General features: G+C 43.8%; 2 protein-coding genes and 1 pseudogene across 8 annotated transcripts in view; 1 reads left to right on the top strand and 2 right to left on the bottom strand.

Moving 5' to 3' along the window:
* Positions 1 to 26,124, bottom strand: part of LOC140608716 (retinitis pigmentosa 9 protein-like) — a 185,880-nt gene that overhangs the window by 130,217 nt on the left and 29,539 nt on the right. The window contains exons 7-8 of one of the 3 annotated variants that reach the window (XR_012010687.1): positions 24,772 to 24,855; positions 10,584 to 14,639 (exon numbers count right to left, since the gene is read on the bottom strand). The exons of 1 other annotated variant lie outside the window; for it this stretch is intronic. The gene's annotated coding sequence lies outside the window, so the exon portion shown is untranslated. Of the gene's footprint in view, positions 1 to 10,583; positions 14,640 to 22,882; positions 23,144 to 24,771; positions 24,856 to 26,124 lie in introns of those variants that run through there. One more of the 3 variants, XR_012010689.1, reaches the window with a different exon arrangement.
* Positions 36 to 25,388, top strand: LOC140608711 (uncharacterized). 5 transcript variants are annotated; one of them, XM_072783549.1, is made up of 4 exons: positions 36 to 339; positions 13,980 to 14,320; positions 15,881 to 16,033; positions 21,159 to 25,388. In XM_072783549.1, exon 4 carries the CDS (start codon positions 21,857 to 21,859, stop codon positions 23,093 to 23,095), a length of 1,239 nt encoding a protein of 412 aa, XP_072639650.1. In that variant the 5' UTR covers positions 36 to 339; positions 13,980 to 14,320; positions 15,881 to 16,033; positions 21,159 to 21,856; the 3' UTR covers positions 23,096 to 25,388. The 5 variants fall into 5 exon arrangements, 4 of the variants coding, with proteins under 4 accessions (XP_072639650.1, XP_072639648.1, XP_072639647.1 ...); XR_012010685.1 differs by lacking the exons at positions 13,980 to 14,320; positions 21,159 to 25,388 and adding an exon at positions 17,445 to 17,851; XM_072783547.1 differs by lacking the exon at positions 13,980 to 14,320.
* Positions 10,584 to 12,357, bottom strand: LOC140608709 (elongation factor 1-gamma-like; annotated as a pseudogene).

Raw genomic sequence — 26,124 nt, 5'->3', positions numbered from 1 at the left:
CCGCGCGCCGACACGCGGGACGCGCAGGCGTGGGGGGCGTGGCCTGCGTCCGCAGCGGAGGCGGGAGGCTGGTGTTCCTCGGAAACCACCTCTGAGGAGCTGTCGAAGAACCCAAACCCGCCTGGTATTAACGGTCTCTCCCCGCTCATGAGGGCCGAGGAGTGCTTCCCTCCAGCTCCCCTCAGGAGAAATCTGGTTTCAACCAGACCGAAGCAGAAAAAGTCTTCGCCTTCCACCCTCCTCAGCCCCTGCTGGACTACAAACCCCAGAAGGCGCCGGCAGTGGTCTGCGCAGCAACAGAAACAACCAGCGGTAAAAGGGCCACCTATACAACGTGAGGTAATATTTGCAAACCCGATTATCTGCTGAAGGATTGCCGTCCAAAATACCTGAAGGACGCCTACAACTCGATTTTTTTTAAAAAAGGGCAAAAGACTGAAAAGGTGTACAGCATCGCTAACCATCAGGAAAATGCAAATTAAAGCCGTAATGAGATACCATTTCACACAAATTAGGATAACCGTTGTAAAAAAAAAAAAAATTACAAGTGTTGGTGAGGTTGTGAAAGAATAGGAACTCTTGTGCACTGTGGTTGGAAACGTACATTGGTACTGCTACAATGGAAAACTAGAAATTCCTCAAAAATTGGGACGCCTGGGTGGCTCAGCGGTTTGGCGCCTGCCTTCGGCCCAGGGTGTGATCCTGGAGACTTGGGATCGAATCCCACACCGGGCTCCCTGCATGGGGCCTGCTCTCTCTCTGCCTGTGTCTCTGCCTCTCTCTTTGTGTGTCTCTCATGAATAAATAAATAAAATCTTAAAAAAAAGTTCCTCAAAAATTAAAGACAGAACTGCCATATGATCTAGCAATGCCAGTACATATCTAAAAGAATTGAAAGCAGGTACTCAGAGATATTAGCACTTGCATGTGCATTGCAACACTATTTATAATAGCCAAAATGTGGAAACAACTGAAATGTCCATCAATATATGAATGAATAAAGAAAATGTGGTATATATATCAGTGGAATACTATTCAGCCTTTAAAAAGAAGGAAATTATGCAGTGTCGGACACACCTCCGGCATATTATGCTACGTGAATTAAGCCGGTCACAAAAGACAAGTAGTTCGTTATTCTACTTATTCAATATAGTCAAAAGTAGAATGGCAGTGGTGAGAGTTGAAGGAAGAGGGGGAGTTGAGCGTTGAGTTTCAGTTTTGCAAAATGAAAAAGTTCTAGAGATCTGTTATACAACCATGTGTCTATAGTTAATAGTACTGTACATTTTCAAGTGGATAAATTGGTAAATTTTATGTGTTTTGTACCACACTTTTTTTTTTTAAAGTGTTACGACAGGGGATCCCTGGGTGGCGCATCAGTTTGGCGCCTGCCTTTGGCCCGGGGCGCGATCTTGGAGACCGGGGATCGAATCCCATGTCGGGCTCCCGGTGCATGGAGCCTGCTTCTCCCTCTGCCTGTGTCTCTGCCTCTCTCTCTCTCTCTCTCTCTCTCTCTCTCTCTCTGTGTGACTATCATAAATAAATTTAAAAAAAATTAAAAAATAAATTAATAAAGTGTTATGACAGAAGGGGAAAGGTGAAGTTAGGCGTTGTCCCTTCCATCACTATGTTGTCCCTTTTCTTCTCCATCCCACTCACTGGGTCTTTTATCATTTCTTCTTCTTTGTAAGCATCAGGACTCATTCTCCCCTGCCTTATCTCTTTCTTTTTTTAAAAGATTTTATTTATTTATTCATGAGAGACACACACAGAGAGAGATGTAGAGACACCCGCAAAGGGAGAAGCAGGCTCCATGCAGGGAGCCTGACATGGGACTCAATCCATGGTCTCCAGGATCAGGCTCTGAGCTGAAGGTAGCGCTAAACCTCTGAGCCACCCGGGATGCCCGCCTTATCTCCTTCAAGGGATGGATATAGTTTCCCCTGCTTGTCTCTAGGGGTAACTCCTAGGGATCCAGGGAAGGGATCCAGGGAAGCTCCGTGGAGTTGGTGGTGCTGCCTAATGAAGCTGTCTTTTTGCCGGGGTTGTGGAACAGGTTGGAGAAGTGGAACAAATGAGAGGCAGTAATGAAGCTAGAGGGTGTTTTTCTGTGCACCCTCCGTTCTTGATCTTATTGTTCCATCCCTAGGACCCTGGTGGGAGTTCTTAAAGGGAAATTTGTGGAAAGAAGGTTCTTAGAAATGTAGAGCAGGGGGGCCCACCTGATTAGCATCTGGTAAGAAAACAAGTCTGGAATTAACTATTGGTACATAAATGCCCTTTCTGTGTCTTTTTTTGTGGACAAGATTGATCCTCTGATGCCATAAAATGATTTCAGGGGTATAGAGTGATCAGTTTCTTAGGAAGGATGTTAGCTTTTTTGTTTGTTTTAATACAAGCACAATGTATGTGAGAACCTATAAATATATCTGAGAAAAAGATGACAAAATTTTAAAAATATTCCATTGAAGAATGTCATGTGGTACTTGAGCATCCTTCCCTATGGCTCCCCAGCAAATGGTAAAGCAAATTCCAGCCTATGATTGAAGTTGGATATGTATTAATACTATCAGTTCCATCTTGAAGCCAAAAGGGAAATCTATGTTTAAAATCTTATTTTTTTTAATTTAAGTAAGCACTATACCCAGTGTGGGGCTTGAACTCACGACCTTGATATCAAGTCACTGGCTCTACCAACTGAGTCAGCCAGGCACCCCTACGTTGTGATTTTTAAATCTACCAATTTCCTAGAAAATTAATGGTATGAAATCTTCCAACAAATGAGATTTTGTGGTTTCTACCATTACCACTGTAGTCTTTTATTGGATTAGAGAATTAATTTCTTACATCTGAATGCAAGAAAAGTTAATTGTACATCAAAAGAATAAATTGGTAGCCTGGTGGAATGTGGATAATGACATAAATAGAATAAATAGGAATGTTGACTTAAAATTTCATCTCCTTTGACTACCTTTTAAGTTCCACTAATTTCTGCCTTATTTTTTTACTAATGGCTTCATTATTTGTGACTCTTTGTATGTACTCGGGCTAATGCCATGGAATACATCTGAACTGGAAGTTTGGTTGCTGCAAGATTCTTGAATATTGGTTGGAATAGGTTTGGTAATTCTGTTTCAGTTTTATTTTATTTTATTTATTTATTTTTTAAAAAAAAGATTTATTTATTTATTTATTTATTTATTCATGATAGACATAGAAAGAGAGAGAGAGAGGCAGAGACACAGGAGGAGGGAGAAGCAGGCCCCATGCCGGGAGCTTGACCTATGACTCGATCCCGGGACTCCAGGATCACACCCCGGGCCAAAGGCAGATCCCGGGACTCCAGGATCACACCCCGGGCCAAAGGCAGGCACTAAACCGCTGAGCCACCCAGGGATCCCCTCTTGTTTCAGTTTTAAATTATACTAAAAGAGTACAGGTGATTTGAAGCAGGTCCAGGGAAAACATGAGAATATCAATATTGATTCTGGGTGTTCAGAAGATTCAGAGTGACATAGGTGATATTTGAGGCCGGAAAGTTGGGGAACTTTCTGATCTGGGTTGCAAGGGAATGATGTATCTTTAGTGGTCCAATAATATCACATATTACAATATTCCTATGCACCCAGGGTACTAAATGAGAATATGTGCCATTTATGAAATTCCGTTACTTCTCTCTCAAATTAAAAAAATTAATAAAGGTGCATTTTAAGGGTTTATTACATTTGTTTAAGACTCACTGCCAGGGCAGCCCCGATGGCCCAGCAGTTTGATGCTACCTTCAGCCCGGGGTATGATCCTGGAGACCCGGCATGGAGTCCCACGTCGGGCTCTCTGCATGGAGCCTGCTTCTCCCTCTGCCTGTGTCTCTGCCTCTCTCTCTCTCTCTCTCTCTCTCTCTGTGTCTGTCATGAATAAATAAATTTTTAAAATCTTTAAAAAAAAAAAAAAGGAAAAAAGACTCACTGCCAGGGCGCCTGGGTGGCTCAGTTGAGTGCCTTCAGCTCAGGTCGTGATCCTGGGATTGAGCCCCAAATCAGGTTCCCTGCTCAGCGGGAAGTCTGCTTCTCCCTCTGCTGCTTCCCTTGCTGGGGTTTTCTCTCTCTCTCTCTCTAATTAATTAATTAATTAATTAAAAAAAAAAAGACTCACTGCCAGATCTGAAGTTTAATTATCTGCTTATTTATATGGTTATTAACACAATTACCAATAATGACTGATGCAAATGTTTTTCAGAAACTCTTCCATAAATGTAAATATTTATTACACATTTATTTATCTGTATGTATTTTTTCATTGGTTCCACCAAGACATTTTTTTTAAAAATCTTGACCTATTTCTTTTTTCCTAGCATAAGAAAAGACATTGGTTAGAAGCATCTTGGAAGTAAAAACTTACTTACTTCATTTTTTTTCTTTCTTTTCTTTATATATTGTTTAAATGTTCATTTTGAAATAATTTTAGACTTTCATAAAAGTTGGAAAAAATGGTACATAGAATTTCCATGTGCATTTCTCTTTTTAAAAATTATTTTATTTTTTTAGAGAGGGAGAACATGCCCAAGTGAAGGGAGGGGCAGAGGGAGAAGGAAAGACAGGGAGAGAAACAGACTTCCTGCTGAGCATGGAGCCAGATGTGGGGCTCTGTCTTACCACCCTGAAATCATGACCTGAGCAGAAATAGAAAAAAAAAAAGTCAGACATTCAGTGACCTCCCCCCCCTTCCCCCAGGGACTCAGGCTTCCCCCAGGAACACTATTTTACAACTATATCTTATTACTATAGCACAATTACAAAATAAGTTAACATTGGTACAATACAGAAACTCAGTTATACATCTTACTTGGATCTTACCAGTTTCACAAGCACTTTCTTTTGTTGTTGGCATATAGTTCTTTTTCTAAAAAAATGATTTTATTTATTTATTTTGAGAGAGAGAGAGAGAGAGCGCAAGTGTGGGGAGAAGAGGCAAAATCAGAAGCAGAGGGAGAGGGAGAAGCAGACTCCCTGCTGAGCAGAGAGCCAGATGCCAGGCTCCATCCCAGGACCTAACATTTAACCAACTGAGTCCCCCAGGTCCCCCAGGTGTTGGTATATAGTGCTAAGAAATTTTGTCAGGTGAAATCATCATCAGGATTAGGATACAGAACAGGATCCAACAATAGGATCCAATACCATTCCAAAGAAGTTCCCTTGTATGACCACTTTATAGTCACATCTTTACCCAGAACTCACTCCTGGAAGCCACTGATATATTCAACATAATGTTCTTAGGCTCCATCTAAGTTCTGTGTATCAATACTTCATCTTTTCTATTGCTGATTTGTATTCTATGGTATGGATGTACAGTTTTCATCATTTACCCATTACACAATGAAGGACATTTGTGGGGTTTTTTGTTTTGTTTTGATTCTTGAACGTTGCTTTTGAAAAACAATGAAAAGGAAGCAGCATCAAGGATTAAAATTCATTGGGTACTTACTAAACAATGCCAGGATGAATAGTTTTAATGAACTCTATCTTCAGCCCCACTTCTTCTCCCCTCTCTGGAGGCCGAGGAGTGGGACTGAAAATTCCAACTCTCTAATTACCAATTTTGCCTTTCTGGTGACCAGCTTTCATCTGAACTAACTAGAGGTTAGATCCTAAATCACTGTATTAGCATAAACTTTCATGCGGTTCAAAGGCACTTGTTATGAATTACAAAAGATACTCTTTTCACTAAGGAAATAACTAGAGTGTTTATGAGCTCTGTGCCAGATACCAGAGACAGAGATCATATGTATGTTTTTCTTATACCACATGCCATGGATCTCTAACAATAACAAAAAATTATAAGAATTAAGATACTGATACATTACGAGAGTCCCATTCAATAATTAATAATTATTCCTCTTCATTTTCCTTTCATATGAAAATATCTCCCAGGGCGAGGCTTCTCAGGTTGGTAGTCTTGCTTTCTAGATCTTCAGTGTTTTTTTTTGTTTTTTTTTTTTTTAAGATTTAATTTACTTATTCAGAGACACAGAAAGAGAGGCAGAGACATAGGCAGAGGGAAAAGCAGGCTCCCTGCAGAGAGCCTGATGGGGGAATCCATCCCAAGACTCCCGGATCATGACCTGAGCCAAAGGCAGATGCTCAACCACTGAGCCATCCAGGTGCCCCTAGACCTTAAGTGTTCTAAAACTAGAATTGGCTTCACCCTTTCAGGCAACTAGTATGTATAACAGAACTAAGAGACAAGGTTATCTTTTATTCTGAGCCTCTTTCCAGGTATTAATATAATATTGAATTTCCTTCATTACACAGTCTGTTTACTCATTCCTTTATAGTCAGCTACTATTCCTTCTTCTCGCCATTTATAACTAAACTTTGACCTTCTGAAGGAATGTTAGGTTGGGTCACTGTCCTGGCCTGTATTGCAAATAGCAATACTAGTTTAGTAGGTACTTCCCCATCAGTCCAGTCCCATTCACACACGGTATGAAGATGCCTCAGCCCCTCCACCCAACCTAGTAGTCTTTAAGCTTTAGCTCACCCTTAGTCTGAGTGACTAATTAATTAAACCTTTCTTTGATATGTCTATAGATTATGCATTCTTACCTAGAAAAAGAAGAGGGCTAATGATTCTGCATGTCACCAGACCCTGTTGCATCACTCCTGAGTGCCAAGGACCCAGACCTTTTTGCATAATGCCCCTGGGCACCAAGGAACCAGTTCCCCTTGCACAACTTCAAGCACTGTGATAACATTTGTAGTTGGAGTCTGTAGTGTGCACATAACTGAGAAATGTTACAGACCACTGCACTCCCTTAACTGATTAACTTCCCTAAACACCTATAAAAATCTCTGGGCTGGGCAGAAACCTCAGAGTTGGCCTTTGGATAAATGTACCTCCTCTCCAGGTGGCCAGCCTCCCGAATAAAGCTCATACTCCTTTCCAATCAAAACTTGTCTCTTGAGTATAGGCTTTTTGAGGAAAGGGCAGCCGAACTTTGGTTTCAGTAACAGGTAGGGTTACATAGGTACAGAACTAGCAGAGTATTTTTACCACTAAGTAATATAGCTGCATTCACTGTTAACCTCAGTTTTGCCAGAGTAAAACCCTTCCCTATCAGGCCCTTAAGGAATTCTGATATAATAATTTTAAAATATAGCTCTAGGGACCCCTGGGTGGTTCGGTGGTTTAGCGCCTGCCTGTGGCCCAGGGCGTGATCCTGGAGTCCCGGGATCCCGTCCCACATCAGGCTCCCTGCATGGAGCCAGTTTCTCCCTCTGCATGTGTCTCTGCCTGTGTGTGTGTGCGTGTGTGTGTGTGTGTGTGTGTGCGTGTGTGTGATGAATAAATAAATAAAATATTTAAAAAAATAAAAATAAATATAGTTCTAGTTTCTTGCTTACGAATCATCCTTGCTTAGGGCACCTGGATAGCTCAGTTGTTGAACATCTGCCTTTGGCTCAGGTCATGATCCGGGGGTCTTGGGATGGATTCCCCCATCAGGCTCTCTGCAGGGAGCCTGCTTCTCCCTCTACCTATGTTTCTGCCTCTCTCTGTGTGTCTCTCATGAATAAAAAATTAAAATCTTAAAAAAAAAAGGAATCATCCTTGCTTTCAGTACTTGTAGTTGCAGCCCCAGTCCTGTGACTACTTCATCAGGTAAAAAGAAAAAGGTTGAAGCAGTATGAAGAAAGAAAGTATATAGTTTGTATCAGAGTTCTCTCTCCTTGAGAAGAATTGCAAAGTCATACCAGCATCCTCCCTCAGAAGCTCACAGCCAGAACTACCAGAAAAACAAAGGTTTCTATCTAGTAGAGACACTCCCCTTTTATATTGAGCATAAGCAAGCATTCATGAAGATTTGTAAGCCAGTCCTTCATGCCTATCTTCCTTCATACCCCCTGATTTAAACAACCAGTTTCAACTGCTTATTCTATCAATGTTCAAACCCTCTATCAGTGTTTTCAACTGGTTATTCTAACTCTCTATCAAAGTTCAAACCCTCTATCAATGTTTTACTGAGGACGGAATCTCGGCTATATTTATTTATTCATTCATTCATTCATTCATTCATTTGGTAAGTCAGCTCTATGCTCAATGTAGGGCTTGAACTCACAACCCCAAGATCAAGGGCAGCATGCTCTACTGACTGAGCCAGCTGGCACCCCTCTCTGCCTATTTTAGACATTATGGGCTATATTTTTCTTAGTCTGAAAAAATACGATTCAGTGGTCCAACTTTGGTGTAATATCCTCTGTTCAGATTCTCTTAAGGTACTCTGATATATTTGCTTCGAACACTGGGTAAGCAAAGTCCAGCCCCAATACAGTGTCCATTCCTATCAAGACCTATTTGTAGCTTTCGGGCTACTGGCATGTCTGACTTGCCTGCCATGTTCAAGGCCTTCCCACTGGGAATCTAACACATAGCTCTCTGCAGTCTCTGACTCTTGGTTGGCAAACAGACAGTTCTTACTGCTATTTCATACCTCAGAGGGTGCAAAGGAATATATAGGTCTACATTCAGCCCATCTCTGCATTGCTGTAGTCCTCTCAACATCCACTCATTTAATTCACCCAGGTGGCCACCATAAGCAAGCACACTGAAGAATCCACTTGTCAATTTCAATCACTTTCAGAACTTGGAACCCCCTGGCTTCAATAAGTTCCTGGTTTTGCCCTCCCCTAGCATGCACTGCTTTCTTGGGAACCAGAGGTTTTATTTATTTTATTTTATTATTATTATTTTTTGACCAGAGGTTTTAGAAGTAATTTCTGTTGTCCCAGAATAATTACTCGCGTTGGGGGTGGCTTTCAGACTATGGATTAAGCTGGGACTAACCAATATTTGAGCTTGGTCCAGTATCAAGTTCCACTCCAGTACTCTTTTATTTTCATTTCAGCTGTTACAACTGACAACAACCAAGGTATTGTATATTTCACATTTTTCTTATTAGTCTGCATTTCCTTATGCATCAAGTGAACCAACTCCCTGGGAATTGAGTACATCTCTAAATTGCACTGTTACCTTTTAGTTTACCAGGACAGATGCTGCTCCATACTATAGGTGACCATGTGGTCAGTCAGGAATCAAAGACTGCTCATCACCACCTTTTTATGCATTCTCTTCCCAAACTAGGTTTACCTAAGCAAAGGAAGTTCTAGTGAATCTCACCTTTTTAAACACCAAATGTATATTTTTGGAACAATAACCAATTCTCTGATACCAACTAGGTTCAATTGAATTGGACAATTCATTTCTGACACCACCCAGAGTTAGTACAGATCCTGTAACACTGCCCCCATTTCGGAGGCCAGCTTCAAATGGGATGGGCAGGCCACCAAACTTCTACCCACCCAACTACCAATTTGGGGGTTCCCATTACCTCCTCAGGTTTGCAAATTCACTAGAACTCACAGATCTCAGTAAAGAACTTTATACATATTTACCAGTTTATTTTAAAGGACATAACCAAATGGAAGACATGTCTAAGAAAAGGTATGGGGACTGGGGATGGCATAGAGTGTCCAGGCCCTCTCTTGATGATGATCTTCCCATCATCTGGCATATATATAAATAACTCATTTTTCTTCATTCCATTTCTCTTGCCTATTATGAAGACAGTCAAATTCAGTGGAAGGATACTCAAAGCTTTCTCAATTTCCTGGTTCAAGTTTGTTTTGTTTTTCCCACTCAATATTCAGCAACATTCTCCTCTGAGAAGGTAGAGAGGGGAACTTAAAAGTTCAAACCCTCCTATCTTGTTTTGTCTTTCTGGTGACCAGCTTCCACCCTGTAGTTATCTAGGGACCTCACCCTTCTCTGGAGAGAGGTATAGGTTTATGTTGCTTCCTACATATTAGTTGCTGGAATTCAAAGGAAAATTTGAGGTTTTGCTTAATTTCTTAAAAACCTATATTTGGTGGGGGTAGAGCTAGTAAAAATATTTTGAACTAAGAAATTTTATGTCTAATAATAATTTATAAGAATAACCATATTCTGGGAAGCCTGAGTGGTTCAGGTTGAGTGTCTGCCCTAGGCTCAGGGTGTGATCCCTGGAGTCCCACATCAGGCTCCTCCTTGCATGGAGCCTGCTTCTCCTCCCTCTGCCTATGTCACTGCTTCTCTCTCTGCCCCTCGTGTGTTTCTCATGAAATTAAAAAATAATAATAATAACCATGTTCCTTTTTGTCGGAAATAAAAGCCAACTGTACCAGAATGCATGAATTATGCTGGCTTATTGGTTAGCTATAAAAGTTGTTTTTTTCATATTATGGAATAAAAGCAACACACACCACACTATCATTTTCTTTTTTTTTAAATAGTTTTTTTTGAAGATATTACTAATTTATTTGAGAGAGATAGGATAAGCAGGGTGAGAGCTAGGAGATGGAGAGGGAGAAACAGACTCCCCACTGAGCTGGGAGCCTGACTTGGGGCATGATCCCAGGACCTGGAGATGATGACCTGAGCAGAAGGCAGACGCTTAACCATCTGAGCCACCCAGGATCCCCCACACTGTTCTTTTCTTATATCAATTGCTTCTGTATTAGTTTGCTAGGGCTTCCATAATAAATACTACAGACTGAGCGGTTTAAATACAGTAATTTATTTTTTCATAGTTCTGAGGTCTATGGGTTCAAGATAATAGCATAGTTTTGGCAGGTTTGGTTTCTTCCATGGCCTCTCCATGACCTGCAGGTGGCTGCCTTCACACCCTGTCCTCACATTATCTTTCTGCCTGCAAATGTCTGGGTCTTTAATCTCATCTTCATATAGGACTACCAGTTATGCTGGATTAAAGCCTACCCAAATGATCTCATTTTACCTTAATTACTTCATTAAATGCCCAACTCTAAAATACAGCCACATTCTGATTTCCTAGGTGTTTGACTTCAACATACAAATTTTAAGAGGACACAATTCAGCTATTAACACCTTCTTTGCATTCTTATATATATATATATTTTTTTTTCAATGTTCAGTTTCCTTTAATGACCCCCATCTCCCTGAAGGGCAGGTATAGGCAGCTAGGCGATGATGACAGGAGCTGTTTACTTGAAGATCTTGCCCTGATTGAAGGTTTTGCCCACATGCTGGAAGGCCCCCTCCCAGGAAAAGTACCCTCGAACCAGCGTCTGGGTCTCCTCGCTGCCAGGATCCAGTTTCCGCCACGTATAGGACTCGGAGTCCACCTGCCAATCTGGACTCAGCGGAAAGGCAAGCTCCTGGTCTCAGAAGACCCAGACTCCAGAAATGGAGCTGCTGTTGTTGGTTCCAAAGAGGATGGCAAAGGCATTCTTCCTCAGCTTGTCCAACCGTTGGAACATTCCAGTGATGAGGTTACAACTCATAAAGGTCTGAGTGAGCTCCTCAGGGAGCTCAGGGAAGTGGTACTCAGTGTACCACAGGGACCAGCCATCCTTATCGAAGTGCTCCCAGAAATACGGCAGTGCCACAGTGAGAGTGTCCTCATTGGAGTACTTGCGCTTAAATTCGTCCAACACAAAGGTACTCTTGGGCAGGTGAGCAAAGGGGTCTTTGGCCCTTGGCTCAGCAGCCAGTGCCTGCTCACATTCATCCATTTCCTCCTCAGGAGCAGGGGCAGCAGCCTTCTTCTCCTCTTTCCGTGCAGCCTGGGGCTTCTGCTTCTCTTCCCAAGAACCCTTCTCTTTCCATGGGGTGTCTTTTTTAGGTTGGCTCTCTGCAAACTTTTTAGCATCAAACTGGGCCATCTTCTCACAGAGTTTCACCTCCCCCAAGACAGCCCGGAACTGGGGCTGGTTAATGCAGGTAAGGAACCAGCAGTTGGTATTGGGGAAGGCCTGGCTCCAGGACCTGTTTATAGAGCCACAACAGGGTGCAGACAACTGTGATGTCAGCCAGTGTCACACGTTTGCCCACCAGAAAAGTCCTCATCTTCAAATGAGTATCCAGGAGCCCCAGAATTCGCCTCACTTCCTCCTTTGCATTCTCTGTGGCCTGCTTGTTGTGGTGCATGATGCCCAAGGTAGGAAACACCCAGGTACTGGCTGGGGGCACTATGTCGCTATCAGCAAAGCTCACCCACTGCACCACCTGGGCTGCTGCCTCTGGAGTACTTCCCTGCAGCTCCTCATTGCTCACATAGTAGGCAATGGCATTGCTCTCAAACACACAGAATCCATCGTCACCCTCAAATGCTGGAACCTTGCCGGCAGGAAATTTACGGAGAAATTCAGGGGTGCGGTTGGTTTGGCCAAAGTGGAAGTGGGGTGGCGCGGAGAGCACACGGACCTGAGCCCTGCTGTACTGAGCAGCAATGAGAGCCTTGAAGGCCCTCCAGTTTTCAGGATATGTGTACAGGGTCCCGGCCGCCATGGTGATTCCGCAGAGAAAGGGGGTGGCTCCTTGTATGTTTTTAAGTAATCTTTAAAATATGTTAGTTTTGTATCATCGTTAATTTAAATTTTGCAGTTGCTTTTAATAATTTATGGGCATATGCTTTTTTTTCTTTTCCCAAATGCTCAAGGTAGTTAGGTTGAATCCAGAGGGCTCTGGCTACTAATAAAGCAAACTGATAACAACTCTATTGTTCAATCTATATATAAACAGTCCATTTTTCTTCAACCATTTCTCTTGCCTATTATAATGAAAAAAATGAAATCAGAATCTAGAAGAAAAACTGAAAAGAGAAAATTATATAGGGAAAGAAGAAGAGTAAAAGAGATTAAACTGCACTGAACACCTAATACATTATTTCAACGGTAATCTGGACCCTGAGGTTCTACCAACAGAAGGTAAAAAGACCTTCTATTCAGAGGGTTTACTTTGGGGTTTTTCAAAGATTGCATACCCTGCCCCCAGACCTAAAGATTGTTAAATATTGTGGTTCCCCAACTATTTGGCAACATAAAGTAGTTATACCTCAAAAATACTGCCAGAGAACAATTTCAAACCTACAACAGCTCCATCTGATTGGCTGGGTTGGAAACACATTGTCAAGATCACATATTGTCTATCCATACATGTCTAATAGAGTTTCTTAACTGCTATGCCACTTGTGGAGTTTAATAGTGTGCTGGAGATTGCTTTACCTAAAGGATGTGAACAAAAATCATCCTTTGTACATATCCTAACAACAACAAAAGTCTTCCGTTGAGAAATAAATGTGTGATAGATACAATGGAGATCGAGATTTAGGAGTGAGCAATATGCTAGTTGTATTTGAAGCCCTGAGGATGGTTGAAAATACAGCAAGAGAAAGTGGAATCAAAGAGAATAAACCTAAGGACCATAATAGGGAGAATATGAACATTAAAGAGAAAATTTTGGAAGAGAAGCCAGTAAAAGATTTTGAGGAGGGCAAACAGAAACAAACAACCCCAAACAAACAAGAAGAAAGGCAGGTAGACAGGATGTAGAACCAGTTGGGCTAGTACCTGGGAAGCAAGGTTTAGTGACATAAAGACTGAAGTTTAAATGCCTTTTGGCAGCAAGTGGTTCATTAGCGTCCTCATCCTCCTCCGTACTCGGTAAGGGTGAATACGTGGGCACAATGGTAATAAAATCTAGATTTGTAGTGAGTGAAGAAGTGGGAGGTGGGGAAGACAGAGTGTTTATGACCATTTATGAAGAAACTTAGCTGTGAAGGGAAGAAGGGATGATAATGACTTGGCTCTGTATAAGTAAAGGGAAGTAGGAAAATACTTCTTTCATTAACTAAAGCAATATAACAGTTATTTGCCCAATTAACACCGATTCTCCCCTCTTTCTTCGTCACAGTATCCCATCATATTCCAAGTAACATACCCCATTAAAAGACAAGAGCTCCCAAACATCCTTTCAGCTGTAGGTAACCATGAGATAATAATCTGATATTGCATGTATTTTCTAGTATAACTTCTTAAGAACAAGACATCACAGAGCAGAAGCTGCTGTGGGCGCTTCTGTTTTTTTTTAATCCTTTTGTGGTCCCTCCCCTTGCTTTGTACTTGGAACAGGCATCTTGGATCATGAGGAAGGAAGAAGGAAGAAGAAGGAAGCCAGTGCTAAGGATTTTGGAGTAAAAAGAGAAGAGACTGGGTACTCTGTGATGCCAAGATGTCACCAAACCAGCACTCAGGCAGTCCACCTCCAGAGTTTTTTATGTGAAAGAAAATCTTTATTCTCTTTCACCCGGGGCAAATTCTGTCAAACATAATTTCTACCAAATAATGCAGACACCCATTCCAAATTTTCAACGCTCCCTGCAGTCTTATTCCTGCCCTCCACTGAAAAAATCAAGGTCATCAGATGCTAAGGCACTAAAATCCCTGCCTTCAGGACTTCATGTCCCTCCTATGTGAGTAACTTTCTTCTGTCCAAGGCAAAGCATTGCAACCAGGCTTAGCTAACCTCACAGTTTCCTCAGAACATCCTCCCAACTAACATCCCTTCTCTCTCCTCTATAGGTAACATCACTCTGTTTCTTCATTCTGGCCATACAGATACCAAAATCTCCATCTTAAAAAAACAAAACAGGGGTTCCTGGGTGGCTCAGTCGGTTAAGCAGCTGCCTTGGCTCAGGTCGTGATCCCACGGTCCTGGGATCAAGCCCTTCGTTGGGTTATCTGCTCATCTGCTTCTCCCTCTGCCTGCCACTCCTCTTGCTTGTGCTCTCTCTGTCAAAAAAGAAAATAAAAGGGAAAAAAATATATATAAACAAAAAATTCACAATCCTCCTTCCAACCCAGTGATTCCCATTAACTACTCTCTTCTCTTCCACGTGCAAAAAAAAAAAAAAAAACAAAAAAACAACAAAAAACAGCGGAGTCCGTGTGTGCCAGCTTCCCGCTCAAACTGCCCACCTGCCGGCCCACGGGCGGCCTCCCAGGCCCTCCGTCCCTCACTCTACCCGCCAAGCCTCTGCACCCCTGCTTTTTCTGTCCGCAGCGGGAAGCAGGCTGCACCCCCCCACCCCCCCGCCCCCGCGCATCGCCTTCCCTCAGGCCTGCGCCGTCCAGGCCGCCTTCTCCCTCTCCTCCTAGGTCAGCTCCTCTCCCTAAGGGTCAGGGCGTTAGGCCCAAGGAGGGAAGGACGGCAGGAGCTCCGAGGAGGGGACAGCAGCTATCCTCACCGCACACCCTCCAATGGAAGGGACGGCCTGGGCGAGCGAGGGGTCCTCTGCAAGCGCCAGCACCCGCGCGTCCCCGTCCCCGCGCTGCAGCCAGCCCCGGGCAGAAAAGGGCCCCGAGCCGCCTCCGGTGCCCGCGGGCGGGGCGGCCTGGGTGCCGGCCGGCCCAGAGCGCATGCGCGGGCCATCTGCGGGAGGGCGGCGCCTGCGCAGTAGGCGGCACGTGCCCGCCAGACTATGTCAGGGCGGGAGCCGGGCCGCCGGGCGCCAGCCTGTCCGCGTGGCGGAGCCTGCTCGGGGGCAGGTGGGCGTGCGGGGACGCGCGTGTGGGGAGCGCGGAACAGACCGGCCGCGGGTCGGGAGACGCCGGGCTCGCGGCGCGGGCTCCCCGGCCTGGGAGGGCGCGGGGTCGGCCCCGGGCGAGGCCGGGCAGGACACGCCCTGGAGAGGAGCTCCCGGGGCTGCCCGGACCGTCGCGTGCGGCCTGCGCGCTCCTGCCGTGGCCTCCGGGCCTCAGCCGCCCTCCTGCGCGGCGGCGGCTGCTCCTGCTCGGGGAGCCGAGACTTGCTGCTGCTGGAGGGGCCCCGCCCGCGGGCGGCTCGGCCCAGGGCCTGGGGCGCTGCAGCCCGTGTCCCCGAGGCCCGGCGAGCGGCAGAGACGGTGGGGACCCCGCCCCCAGGCTTGGGGTTCTGGGCGGGAACCGACGACGCCTCCGTCGCGGCGGGAGGCGGGAGGCGGGAGGCGGGACACGGCGCTGGCCTCGCCTGAACGCCAACACCTGTTTTGCAGCCCAGGACATGAACTCCTCTTCGGAACACAGCGCTCACGGTGAGGGCGGTACCGCCAGGCCGTTTTTCTACGTGCACGCGGTGGGCCCTCCGCCGTACCCGAGCCCCTGGTACCAGAATCTCCCCGCTAATCCGTGCTGTGTTCCGGGGGCAGGTAAGAGATCTGAGGAGGTCGGCGGGGTGCGGTGCTCCCCGAAAGCAGCGCCTGAGGTTTTCTGACCCCTCAGGCCGCGACTTCTCTTTCCTCACCCTCCTGCGCGAGAGAGTATGACCGCATACGGGGGCAGGGTTTGAAGTTCACCTTAACAGATAAAATTTGGGGGGTCCCTGAGGGGCTTAATTAAGCATCTGCCTGTGGCTCAGGTCAGGATCTCAGGGTCCTGGAATTGGCCCTCATCTGCTCCTTGCTCAGCTGCGAATCTGCTGCTCCCTCTGAGATCTCTCTCACTCTTGCTTTGTCTCAAATAAATGAAATCTTAAAAAAAAAAAAAAAAAAGGTAAATTTGAATTCTAACTATATGCCAGTTATTTTGCCAAATACTGGAAATAGGCTCTCTCATCTGACCTCAACCTCATGAGGTAGCTATTATTGCTGTCTGTGCTTTGCAAATGAGAGCTGGGGTTCAGAGTCCAGGACTTGCCCAGAGTTACACAGGAGTCAAACCAAAATTTTATGTTATGAGACCAGTCTGATCGAGGCACCGTAGAGCTCCTAGTTCCTATAATTTTCTCAACAAGGTAAAGATTCTAAAACCTGTTACGATGTGGTCCAAAAAAGTACTTTGGGGGAAGAATGATGAGTTAAATGTTTGGGAGGTAGACATCTAGGATTTTATGCATTATGGGGTAGGAGGGGGCTTTAGGCAGGGCAGATCCATAGCGTGAGTCTCCCCTCACCTCTGGTAAAGATTGCTAAATCTACTCTTGTTATCTTACTAACGATAAAACGTATACGTTATGCAACTTGTTTTCCAGGTAGAAAACTAGGTGTGACAAGGACTGCCTGTTTTTATTTATTTGTTTTTTTTTTTTAAGTTTTAAAGGTTTTATTTATTTGAGAGAGAGAGAGAGCCCATGTGAGGAAGCAGGCAGGGGTGGGGTTGGAGGGGGCAGTGGGCAGGGAGTGGAGGGCCAGAGGTGGAGAATCTCAAATGCTGAGCTCCAGGCAGGGCTCTATTCCTCTGACCCTGAGATCGTGACCTGAGCCAAAATCAAGAGTCCAAGGCCTAACCACCTGGGCCACCAGGAGCCCTTGATGAGGGGTGCTTTTGAGTTGGTCATTGCTCCTGGCTTTTTTGCTTTGCATACTAATGATTCCATCCTCCCTGACTCTCAGCAACTGCTAATCTTTTTATTGCCTCCATAGCTTTGCTTATTTCTGAAAGTTAGATTGGAATCATATAGCATGTACATTTTCTAGATTGGCTTCTTTCACATAATGTGCATTTAAGGCTTTTTCTTTTCATAATTTTGCAAATCATTTTTTACTGCCAAACATTTCATCATCTGGATTTATGACACTAGATATCTACTTACCTACTGAAGTATATCTTGGTCTCTTCCAGGTTTTGGCAAGGGTATGTTTGGTTTTGAAAGAAAACAGCAGACCTTCAAAGTGATGGTACCATTTTTGCATTCCCAACAGCAGTGAACCGGTTGCTGTTGATCCTCATCTTCACCAGCGTTTAGTGTTAGTGTTTAGGACTTCAGCCATTCTAATACCTATGTAGTAGTATCTCATTACCTTAGTTTGCATTTCCATGATGACATGTGGAGCATATTTTAATGCTTATTTGCTATCTGCATATTTTTAAGGTGTCTCTTAATGTTTGGCCTATTAATGGGAGTTTGGGGTTTTTTTGGTATTAAGAGTTTTTTTTTTGGGTGTTTCAGATAACAGTTCTTTATCACATGTATTATACAAGTATATTTCTCCCAAATAAAAGTCCCATGGAGTTTTTAATCTCTTCAATTTGTGTACCTGTAAATGGTCTTTTCACTTGACAGTGTCTTTTGCAGGTTTTGATTTTAAAGAAGTCCAGCTTGGAGTGGCGGGGTGGGGGGATAAAAAAAAAAAAAAAAAGTCCAGCTTGTCAATTCTTACATGGGTTGTGGATTGGTATTGTAGCTAAGTCATCAGTATCCCTAAGGTCATCTAGGATACCTCTTCTATTCTAGCTTTCCTAGTTTCTGCATTTTACATTGAGATCTGTGGTCCATTTTTGAGTTAATTTTTGTGGTGGGTGTTTGTTTTAAGGTCTGTGTCTAGAATCACTTCTGGCACGTGTATGTCCACTTATTCCAGGACAGTTTGTTGAAAGGACTGTCTTTGCTTCATTGTATTATCTTTGTTCTTTGTCAAACATTGGTTGAGTATATTTATGTAGGTTTGTGTGTGAGCTTTCTGTTCTATACTATTGATCTATTTGTAATTTCTCAGTGTGTTTGGTAGACTTTACCAGTGAGCCCTTCTGTGCCTGGTGCTTTCTGTTCTAGAAGGTAATCAGTTAATTGATTCATTTTCTTTAATACTAAAGATCTATATAGATGTCCATTTCTACTTTTATGAATCTGGTGAACTTTGCCTTTTAAGGAATTGGTCAATTTTGTCTAGTTTATGGAATCTGGGAACAGAGTTTATAGTATTTCTTTTATCTTCCCCAAGTTAGAGGCTAGATAATTGATATTTAGATCTTTACAAAGCTGTAAGTTAAAAGCACTGCTTTCATGCCATCCAACAAATTTAGCTAAATTGTATTTTCACTTAGTTCCAAGTATTTAGAACTTCTCAGATTTCTTTGTTGATTCAGTGTTGCTTAGTTTGTATTTAATCTCAAAGTATTTGAGATTTCATAGTGATCTTTGTTTTCTATAGTCAGCTGTAGGCTAAGCGTAGACACTGTATGATTAATATACTTTTTAATTTGTAGAAGTGTTTTTTGTTAATCATATAGTCTGTCTTGGTGAATGTTCCATGTAGGTGTGAGAAGATAACTTGTTCTGTTGGATGAAGTAGTCTGTGTGGATGTCCGTTATTTCCCATGTGGTGAGGGTGCTGTTGTGTTCGATTGTCTTTGCTGCTTTTTTTAATCCACTGTGTCTGTCCTGTTCTGATAGAGGAGTGTTAAAGTCTCCCAACAGTAACAGTGGGTCATTTTATTTCTCCTTGCAGTTCTATCACTTTTTGCCTCACATAGTTTCAGCCTCTGATAAGGGTATACACTTTAGGGATTGTTACATTTCAGTGAAGAGTGGATGTTTCATGCAATGCCACTCTTTATCCCTGATCCCTTTCCTTGCTCTGAAGTCTGTTCTGTCTGAAAGAAATAAACCTGTCTACTTTCTTTTGATTAGCATTAGCATGGTACCTGTTTCTCTATGCATTTATTTCTTTATTCCTGTTTTTATATTTATTTACTTTTAAAGATTTATTTATTTTGGGGAGGGGGAGGGGCAGAGGGAAAGGGAAAGAGAGAATCTCAAGCAGACTCCACACTGAGTTTAGAGCCCAACACATTGCTTAATTCCACGACTCTATAAGACCATGACCTGAGCTGAAATCAAGAGTTGGGAGCTTAACTGACCAAGCCACCCAGGCACACCCCCCCACCCCGTCTTCATATTTAAAGTGATTTTTTTTGGTAAAGAACACAGGTTTTGGCTTTTGGTATATCTTATAATGTTTTCTTGATTGCTAGGCATTCTGTACTGGATTGAGGGAACTGTTCTAAATAGGCCTTTAGTGACATGTTACGTTGTGGAGGTAGGACAGGGATGATAGTCTTATGGTTATTGAAGGACTGTGATGTTAGGTCTCTGTGTTTTAGTGAGATTGTGCCTTTGGACTATGAATTATACATTCACTTCACCTTCCTCCTCCCATTGGGTAGGGAAGGGTGGTTAGGGTGGGCTTGAGATAAGTATTTGCCTACCCTGCCCCTGGTCAGTTAGGGTCCGGTTAACTAGCTTGTTCTGAGGTATAGTCTTGTCAAGAGCAGAGTTTTCCTGGCATATGTCATAATGCCTCCTCTTTCTCACTCTTCCTGAGGGAAGCACAGGGTTTTTTTTTCCCCCCCTAGATTTACTGTGAGAAAGTGGTTGAGCTACAGAAGATAAAACTCAAAAAAGCAATGTGCCCTTGAAGTTTTTAAGTCTCAGATGTGTTGACCCTGAGCCTGCAGTTTGGCAATAACAGTTCAGGTTTCCATACCCTATCCTGGTTCCCATGGAGTTTTTATTTCTTGGATTTGAGTGCCTATAAATTGGGCTTGTCTGGGTTCACATAGCTTTCTAACATTGGGTGTAGCACTAAGCCCTGTAACCTACTGCTGTGAAAGATGACAGGAGTTCTTTATTTTTCAGGTCAGCTTTTTATTTTGTTCAGAGTAAGTGACTTCCAAGCTTCTTAACACATCCCGAATCCGGTGTCTACCACCTTTTTTTTTTTAATATTTACTTATTTATTTATTCATGAGAGACAGAGACAGAGAGAGAGAGAAGCACAGACACAGGCAGAGGGAGAAGAAGGGTCCATGCAGGGAGTCCAACATGGGACTCGATCCCTGGTCTCCAGGATCACGCCCTGGGCTGAAGGCGGCGCTAAACCGCTGAGCCACCCGGGCTGCCCGTCTACCACCTTTTAATGTTAATTACATGTGCAGTACATACTGCTGTACAGTTGAAATAGAGGACTGAATTTATGCATTTAGAGCATATTTATGCATTTAGAGCAATTTATGCATTTAGAGTTCTCTTTCCTACTGATTTCTCATAAGAAAATGCCCTCAAGGTCCATCTGTTGTCACAAATGGTGGGATTTTTTATTTTTTTTATTTTTATTTTTATTTATTTTTTTTTTTTGGTGGGATTTTTTAAATGTGTTTTTTCCTTAAGAATTTTGATGGCAGTTGGAAGAATGTATGGAAAGACAATCTCCCCCATCCCCCCAAAAAAGAAAGATGATGTCCCAGAAAAGTCAAGAGTAATTGGCCTGAGGGGTAATCCACAAAAGGCTACAGCCTATAGGCTTAATGGGAGAGTGAGATGATACAGTGACAAACCAGATAATGAGGGCCTTTTGGCATCCTAAGGAGTGGGATCATTGTTCCTCATTTCCTGACTGGCAGTCACAAGCCCTTCAAATACTGTCTCTCCAGTGAGGGGTCCCACTGGGGTCAAAAGGATAATTTTGGTAGGTGTGGCCACATGGCTGCATACTGGCTGAATGTTGTGACTGGCTGCAGGAGACAGAGTGGCTAACTGCTGTGTTCTCCTCCTAGGTTTCAGAAACGGAAGTCTGTATTTTTCATATTCGGTGGTACTCCGTGAGTATCATGGCTTCCTCATCCCTCAGTCCCCGTTGCCCACTGCACTTAACCAAAAGACCTGTGTTGTGTAACACAGCACAGTTCTGTCAGTGTAGTGGCTATGGAAAGAAAACAAATACGAAAGAGACTCAGACTGAACCTCATCAGGCTGAAAACATGACGCAGAAACAAGACACCCACTCAGAAGGTGATAGGGTGACCAGTATCCTGACTTCTAATATTGACAGAAAAACTGGCAAAACTCCTAAAGCAACAGATAGGGTTTTGTCTTCTGTTGTCCAGAAGAAGGAGCCACATCCTGAGAGCCCTTCTCATAACATCGTGTATAGGATATCACCTCAAGAACACTATGTACCTGAGAAGGCAAAAATGAGGCCAGAACAGAGCAAAGGATGCCCTATAATACAGTTCTGGAAGACTTTGAAGGAAACTATCCATTTGTATAACCTAACTTATGTAAGGCCTTGCCAGAGAACCTGGTATAGCATAGTGGGATTTCACAGAGTCCTTGTGAAAGTAGAAGTGAGCTCTGTAACCGTCATGAGGGTGCAGACAGCATCACATGTAAAGATGAAGAAAGCACTATCTGGTCAGAACAGTGTCATGATGTAAAACATGATGAGGTGGTAAAGTCAGGCTCCATCAGGGACATGAACTTGGGGAAAGAAAAAGGCTGTGCAGCTGTTTTCCAATTCCTGTCCTCTCCAGGTGAAGCAAAAGACAGAGATGAAATCCAGGATACACTAAACTCCAGTCTGTGCCAGTCTTCTGGAGATGGCAATCAGCTCCAGCAGGAAAGGCCATTCTGCTCCAGCAATAAGGCCGTTGAGGACCTGAGCCTACAGTCCAGATCCCAGAGTCCCATTAGCTTTGGGGAGAGCATGCCAGACGATGGCAGTGGGGACCATGGTTTCCCTGTGAAAGTGGATGAAGGTGAAGTGGTAGAGATGCACAGCTGCCCTCAGAGTTATGTCCCTCCCCCTACCTCTCTGGCCCAGTTCAGCCAAGTCAGTGAAGGCATTCAGTGTGATACGAGCCAGTGGCAGGATGCAGAACACGAACAATCTCCTGAGCCATCACCAGAAAGCAGAAAGACCTCAGAGGAAGGGGCAGTCAGGTGTGGGGAATTGGATGAGGTGGTGGTGAGGGACGGCTTCCCCAAGTATGTTCCTAACCCCGCCTGGTTGGCCCAGATGAACAAGGGAGTAGATGCGGGGATTCAGTGTGATGGCAGCTGGTGGCAGGATGCAGAGCTGGAGAAATCCCCTGACCAAATGCCTTCCAAAGATGAGGAGTCCTCACCAGCCTGCAAAACTGAGGGCTCACAGAGAAAGACCATCAGGACTGGGGAACTGAACACAGATGAAGAAATGACCAGGAAGGATGAGACTGAGGAGGAGGAGCACGAGAACTTCAAGAAGTGTGCAGATATTCAAAAGTCTGTGACCGGCAGGAAGCAGACCTCCCTGAGCAACTTCTCAAGTGGGAACACAGGCTATTTAGTGAAGAAAAATGCTGCCTCGAGCACTGTACTTCCCGAGGATTCAGAAGACTGTGACTTCGAAGAGGAAGTTGAAGGTGAAATGGAGGAGCTAGACTGCCTCTTTGCAGAAGTTAGTCCACTGGGCCCTGTGGCCTCTTCAAAAGGACAGATTTATCACAAGGCCGGCAGGATCATCCGGATGCCACCTGAGTGCTGTCTCCCTTCCCAACTTCTTATGTGGCCCACCAGAAATAAGAACAGGTTAAAGCATGGAGAATATGAGAGCATCCCTGTAGTGTGCAAAGTGACGGGACAGGATGGCCGGTTCCGAGGGGAATGTACGACGGCCATGCAGGAGGGGTTGGAGTCCAAGAGAGCCTCTCATAAGTCCTGGGAACGTAAGTGACTAATGGGCTCATCCTATTTGGTGTCTCTGCTGGTTCCATACTGGGTCCTGGATGCAAAGGCAGCCATAGATCATAGTTTCAAAATGGAGAAACACTATTGTTCTTTTTTTTTTTTTTTAAAGATCTTATTTATTCATGAGAGAGAGGCAGAGACACAGGCAGAGGGAGGAGGAGGCTCCCCAAGGAGAGCCTGATGTGGGACTTGATCCAAGGACTCTGGGAGCATGCCCTGAGCCAAAGGCAGGCACACAACCACTGAGCCACCCAGGTGCTACTGAAAGAATGTTTAAAGCAACTGTAGATGCCCATGTTTGTAGGATTGGCAGAGATCCCAAGTTTTAGGTCTTGTGTTCTAGGAATCGTAATTTGAAACAGAGCTATAGGAGATGATGCAGACCTGGGTGGTGGGAAAGGACAGGAGGTAGAGAGAGAAAAGAGTGATGGACATAGATCTAGGTGGAGTTGCTAAGAACGGGCAGTCCCATGTAGAGGTGGTGAATTTTGATAAAAATTTGGGGGCTGTTCTTTGGAGTGAGAATGGAGACAATAGCATGAGCTCAAATGGACAGCCAGGTCACGTCAAGTATGTTCCAGGGATTGAGCCTGAGAACAGCCATCCAGGGGCGAGAACTGTGATGAATTGGGAAAGTGGTGCTAAAATAGTAGATATTTTGGGGCACCTGGGTGGCTCAGTGGTTGAGCATCCGCTTTTGACTCAGGGCGTGATCCTGGAGTACTGGGATCAAGTCCCACATCAGGCTCCCTGTAGGGACTCTGCTTCTCCCTCTCCCTGTGTCTCTCTCTCTCTCTCATGAATAAATACAATCTTTAAAAAAATCTTAAAAAAAAATAGATATTTTCCTTTTTAGATTTTGTCCTGTAGGTAATTAGGAAGGGCCAAAAGCAAATTGAACAGAGAAAGGACAGGAAGAAATGTGCTCTATGCATCATCACCTGGCGGGACTGTGTAGGAGGAATTTGAAGTGTAGCTGTATGGCTGAAACTTCTATATAAAGTTAGTTTAGTTGAACATTGGATATAAAGTGATCAGGATCCTAACTCTCATGGGAGTTAAAATATCTACATCTCAGAGAATCCATCAATAAAATTGATTTTTTTTTTAAGATTTAAAAAAAAATTATTTATTCATGAGACACACAGAGAGAGAGAGGGGCAGAGACACAGGCAGAGGGAGAAGCAGGCTCCATGCAGGGAGCCCGACGTGGGACTCGATCCTGGGTCTCCAGGATCACACCCTGGGCCGAAGGTGGCACTAAACCACTGAGCCACTTGGGCTGCCCAATAAAACTGATTCTTTAAGAAAGTCTTTAAGAAAAAGGCTGGGGTTTGAACATGAGTACCTGGAGAAAATGATAACATCCTTGGAAAAGTAAACTTGGGAAAGGGAGTTGTTTTGCTTTACTGTGTGGTTGTTGGTGGGAGGACTGGACTAGTAGGTCATGCAGACCTCGTTGAAGCTTGAGTTTGGACCACTCTGTGGTTATGGAAGGGGCTCAAAGAGTGGAAGGACCTAGAGTAGAGCCTGGGGGATGATTATATCTGGGGTGCAAAAATAAAGGGAAGTAAGCAAGTGATGAATGGGCTGCATAAGGGGCCCCCTGAGGAGATTGAAGTTCCAATCTTAGCTCCTAAACCAAAACACTGTCCATCTTACCTTTAGTCTTCTCAAAGTCTCATTTGCTCTGCTGTCATTTCCCATCAGTGTGTAGGAATCAGTTTTCCCCATCCTATCACAGCCCTGTGAAGAAGATAACTTTAATTTACTCTTGGTTACACAGTTAAGATGGTAATTTTTAGGTCAAATTCTCTAGGTTGAGTCTATTACAGTTTTGGCCAAATGATTTTTTTAGACTGATACAAAATAATATCCTGAACAATAATTTTTTTTAAAAAATGTGGGGTTTTTTGACAGATGTTTCTTGATTTCTCTTTTCCCTTTTGTTTTTAATCAACTTGGGTTATTTACTGTATGATTCACTTCTTCCCTCATGTAACTGTGAGAGGTGGAAAACCAAGGTACCTTACAAAGTTTCAAACAGATTTGAGGCAGATGCGGTAAAGTTTAGGAAATAGCAGGTACAGAGGTTGGTATCTATCCTGTGTCCAATTTGAGTTTGTCATGATTGGCTTTTAGGGTTTGTTTGGGGTTTCCTATTCAGTGAATGGTCTGCCTTCCAAAACTAGCACTGCTTGTGGGCAGTGAAAAATGACAGCAGTCTGCCTGGGTAATAGACCTGTTTCTATAGATCCTCACTTACAAGTAGATTGGAGCCAGGGATCCCTGGGTGGCGCAGCGGTTTGGCGCCTGCCTTTGGCCCAGGGCGCGATCCTGGAGACCCGGGATCGAATCCCACGTCGGGCTCCCGGTGCATGGAGCCTGCTTCTCCCTCTGCCTGTGTCTCTGCCTCTCTCTCTCTCTCTGTGACTATCATAAATAAATAAAAATTAAAAAAAAAAAAATAAACAAGTAGATTGGAGCCAAAGCCTTTCAGTTCTGTGGAACGTTATTTTTATGTTGGGTTTCCACATTTAATTCCCAGTGCTATTGATGGTGGTCTATTGTGAGTAAAGGAGTTTTGCAAGTTACCCTATTGGCTTCACTTAAAGTGTCCAAGTTTAGAGCTGGGAGAGCTAGGTCCTGGAAGTTCAAGGTCTCCCTTAAAGAGTTAGTAGCATGACAGGTTTCTCTTCACACTGATTATTGGCGTTGAGTATCCTTGCCACACCTTCAGCCCCTAGGCCTGGAGTGTCAGGGAGCAAGGGGTTACTGGTCCTTTGCAGGCCATCCTGCCTTGCAGTGGTCCTGAAGGAAAGCCTGATAATCATGGCAAGCATATCATTATACCATCTTTCTCCTAAAGATGGAAACTAAAGACATTAGTAATGATTCTCTGTAGATCTTGAGTCTGTTATACCAACAATTTAAAAAATGTATTATTTCATTGTTATTTCATAGGAAAGAAATCGTTGAGTTACAGTTACATAACAGGAGATAAATACTGCATCA

This window comes from Canis lupus, chromosome 18 (assembly GCF_048164855.1).
Source record: "Canis lupus baileyi chromosome 18, mCanLup2.hap1, whole genome shotgun sequence".
Classification (NCBI taxonomy): Eukaryota; Metazoa; Chordata; class Mammalia; order Carnivora; family Canidae; genus Canis; species Canis lupus.
Note: the sequence above shows the minus strand (reverse complement) of the source record. Positions and strands in the feature narration are given on the sequence as shown.

Excerpts from the sequence above, each read along its gene's own strand:
- LOC140608711 (XM_072783547.1), top strand. The coding sequence starts at position 21,857 with ATGAACTTGGGGAAAGAAAAAGGCTGTGCAGCTGTTTTCCAATTCCTG.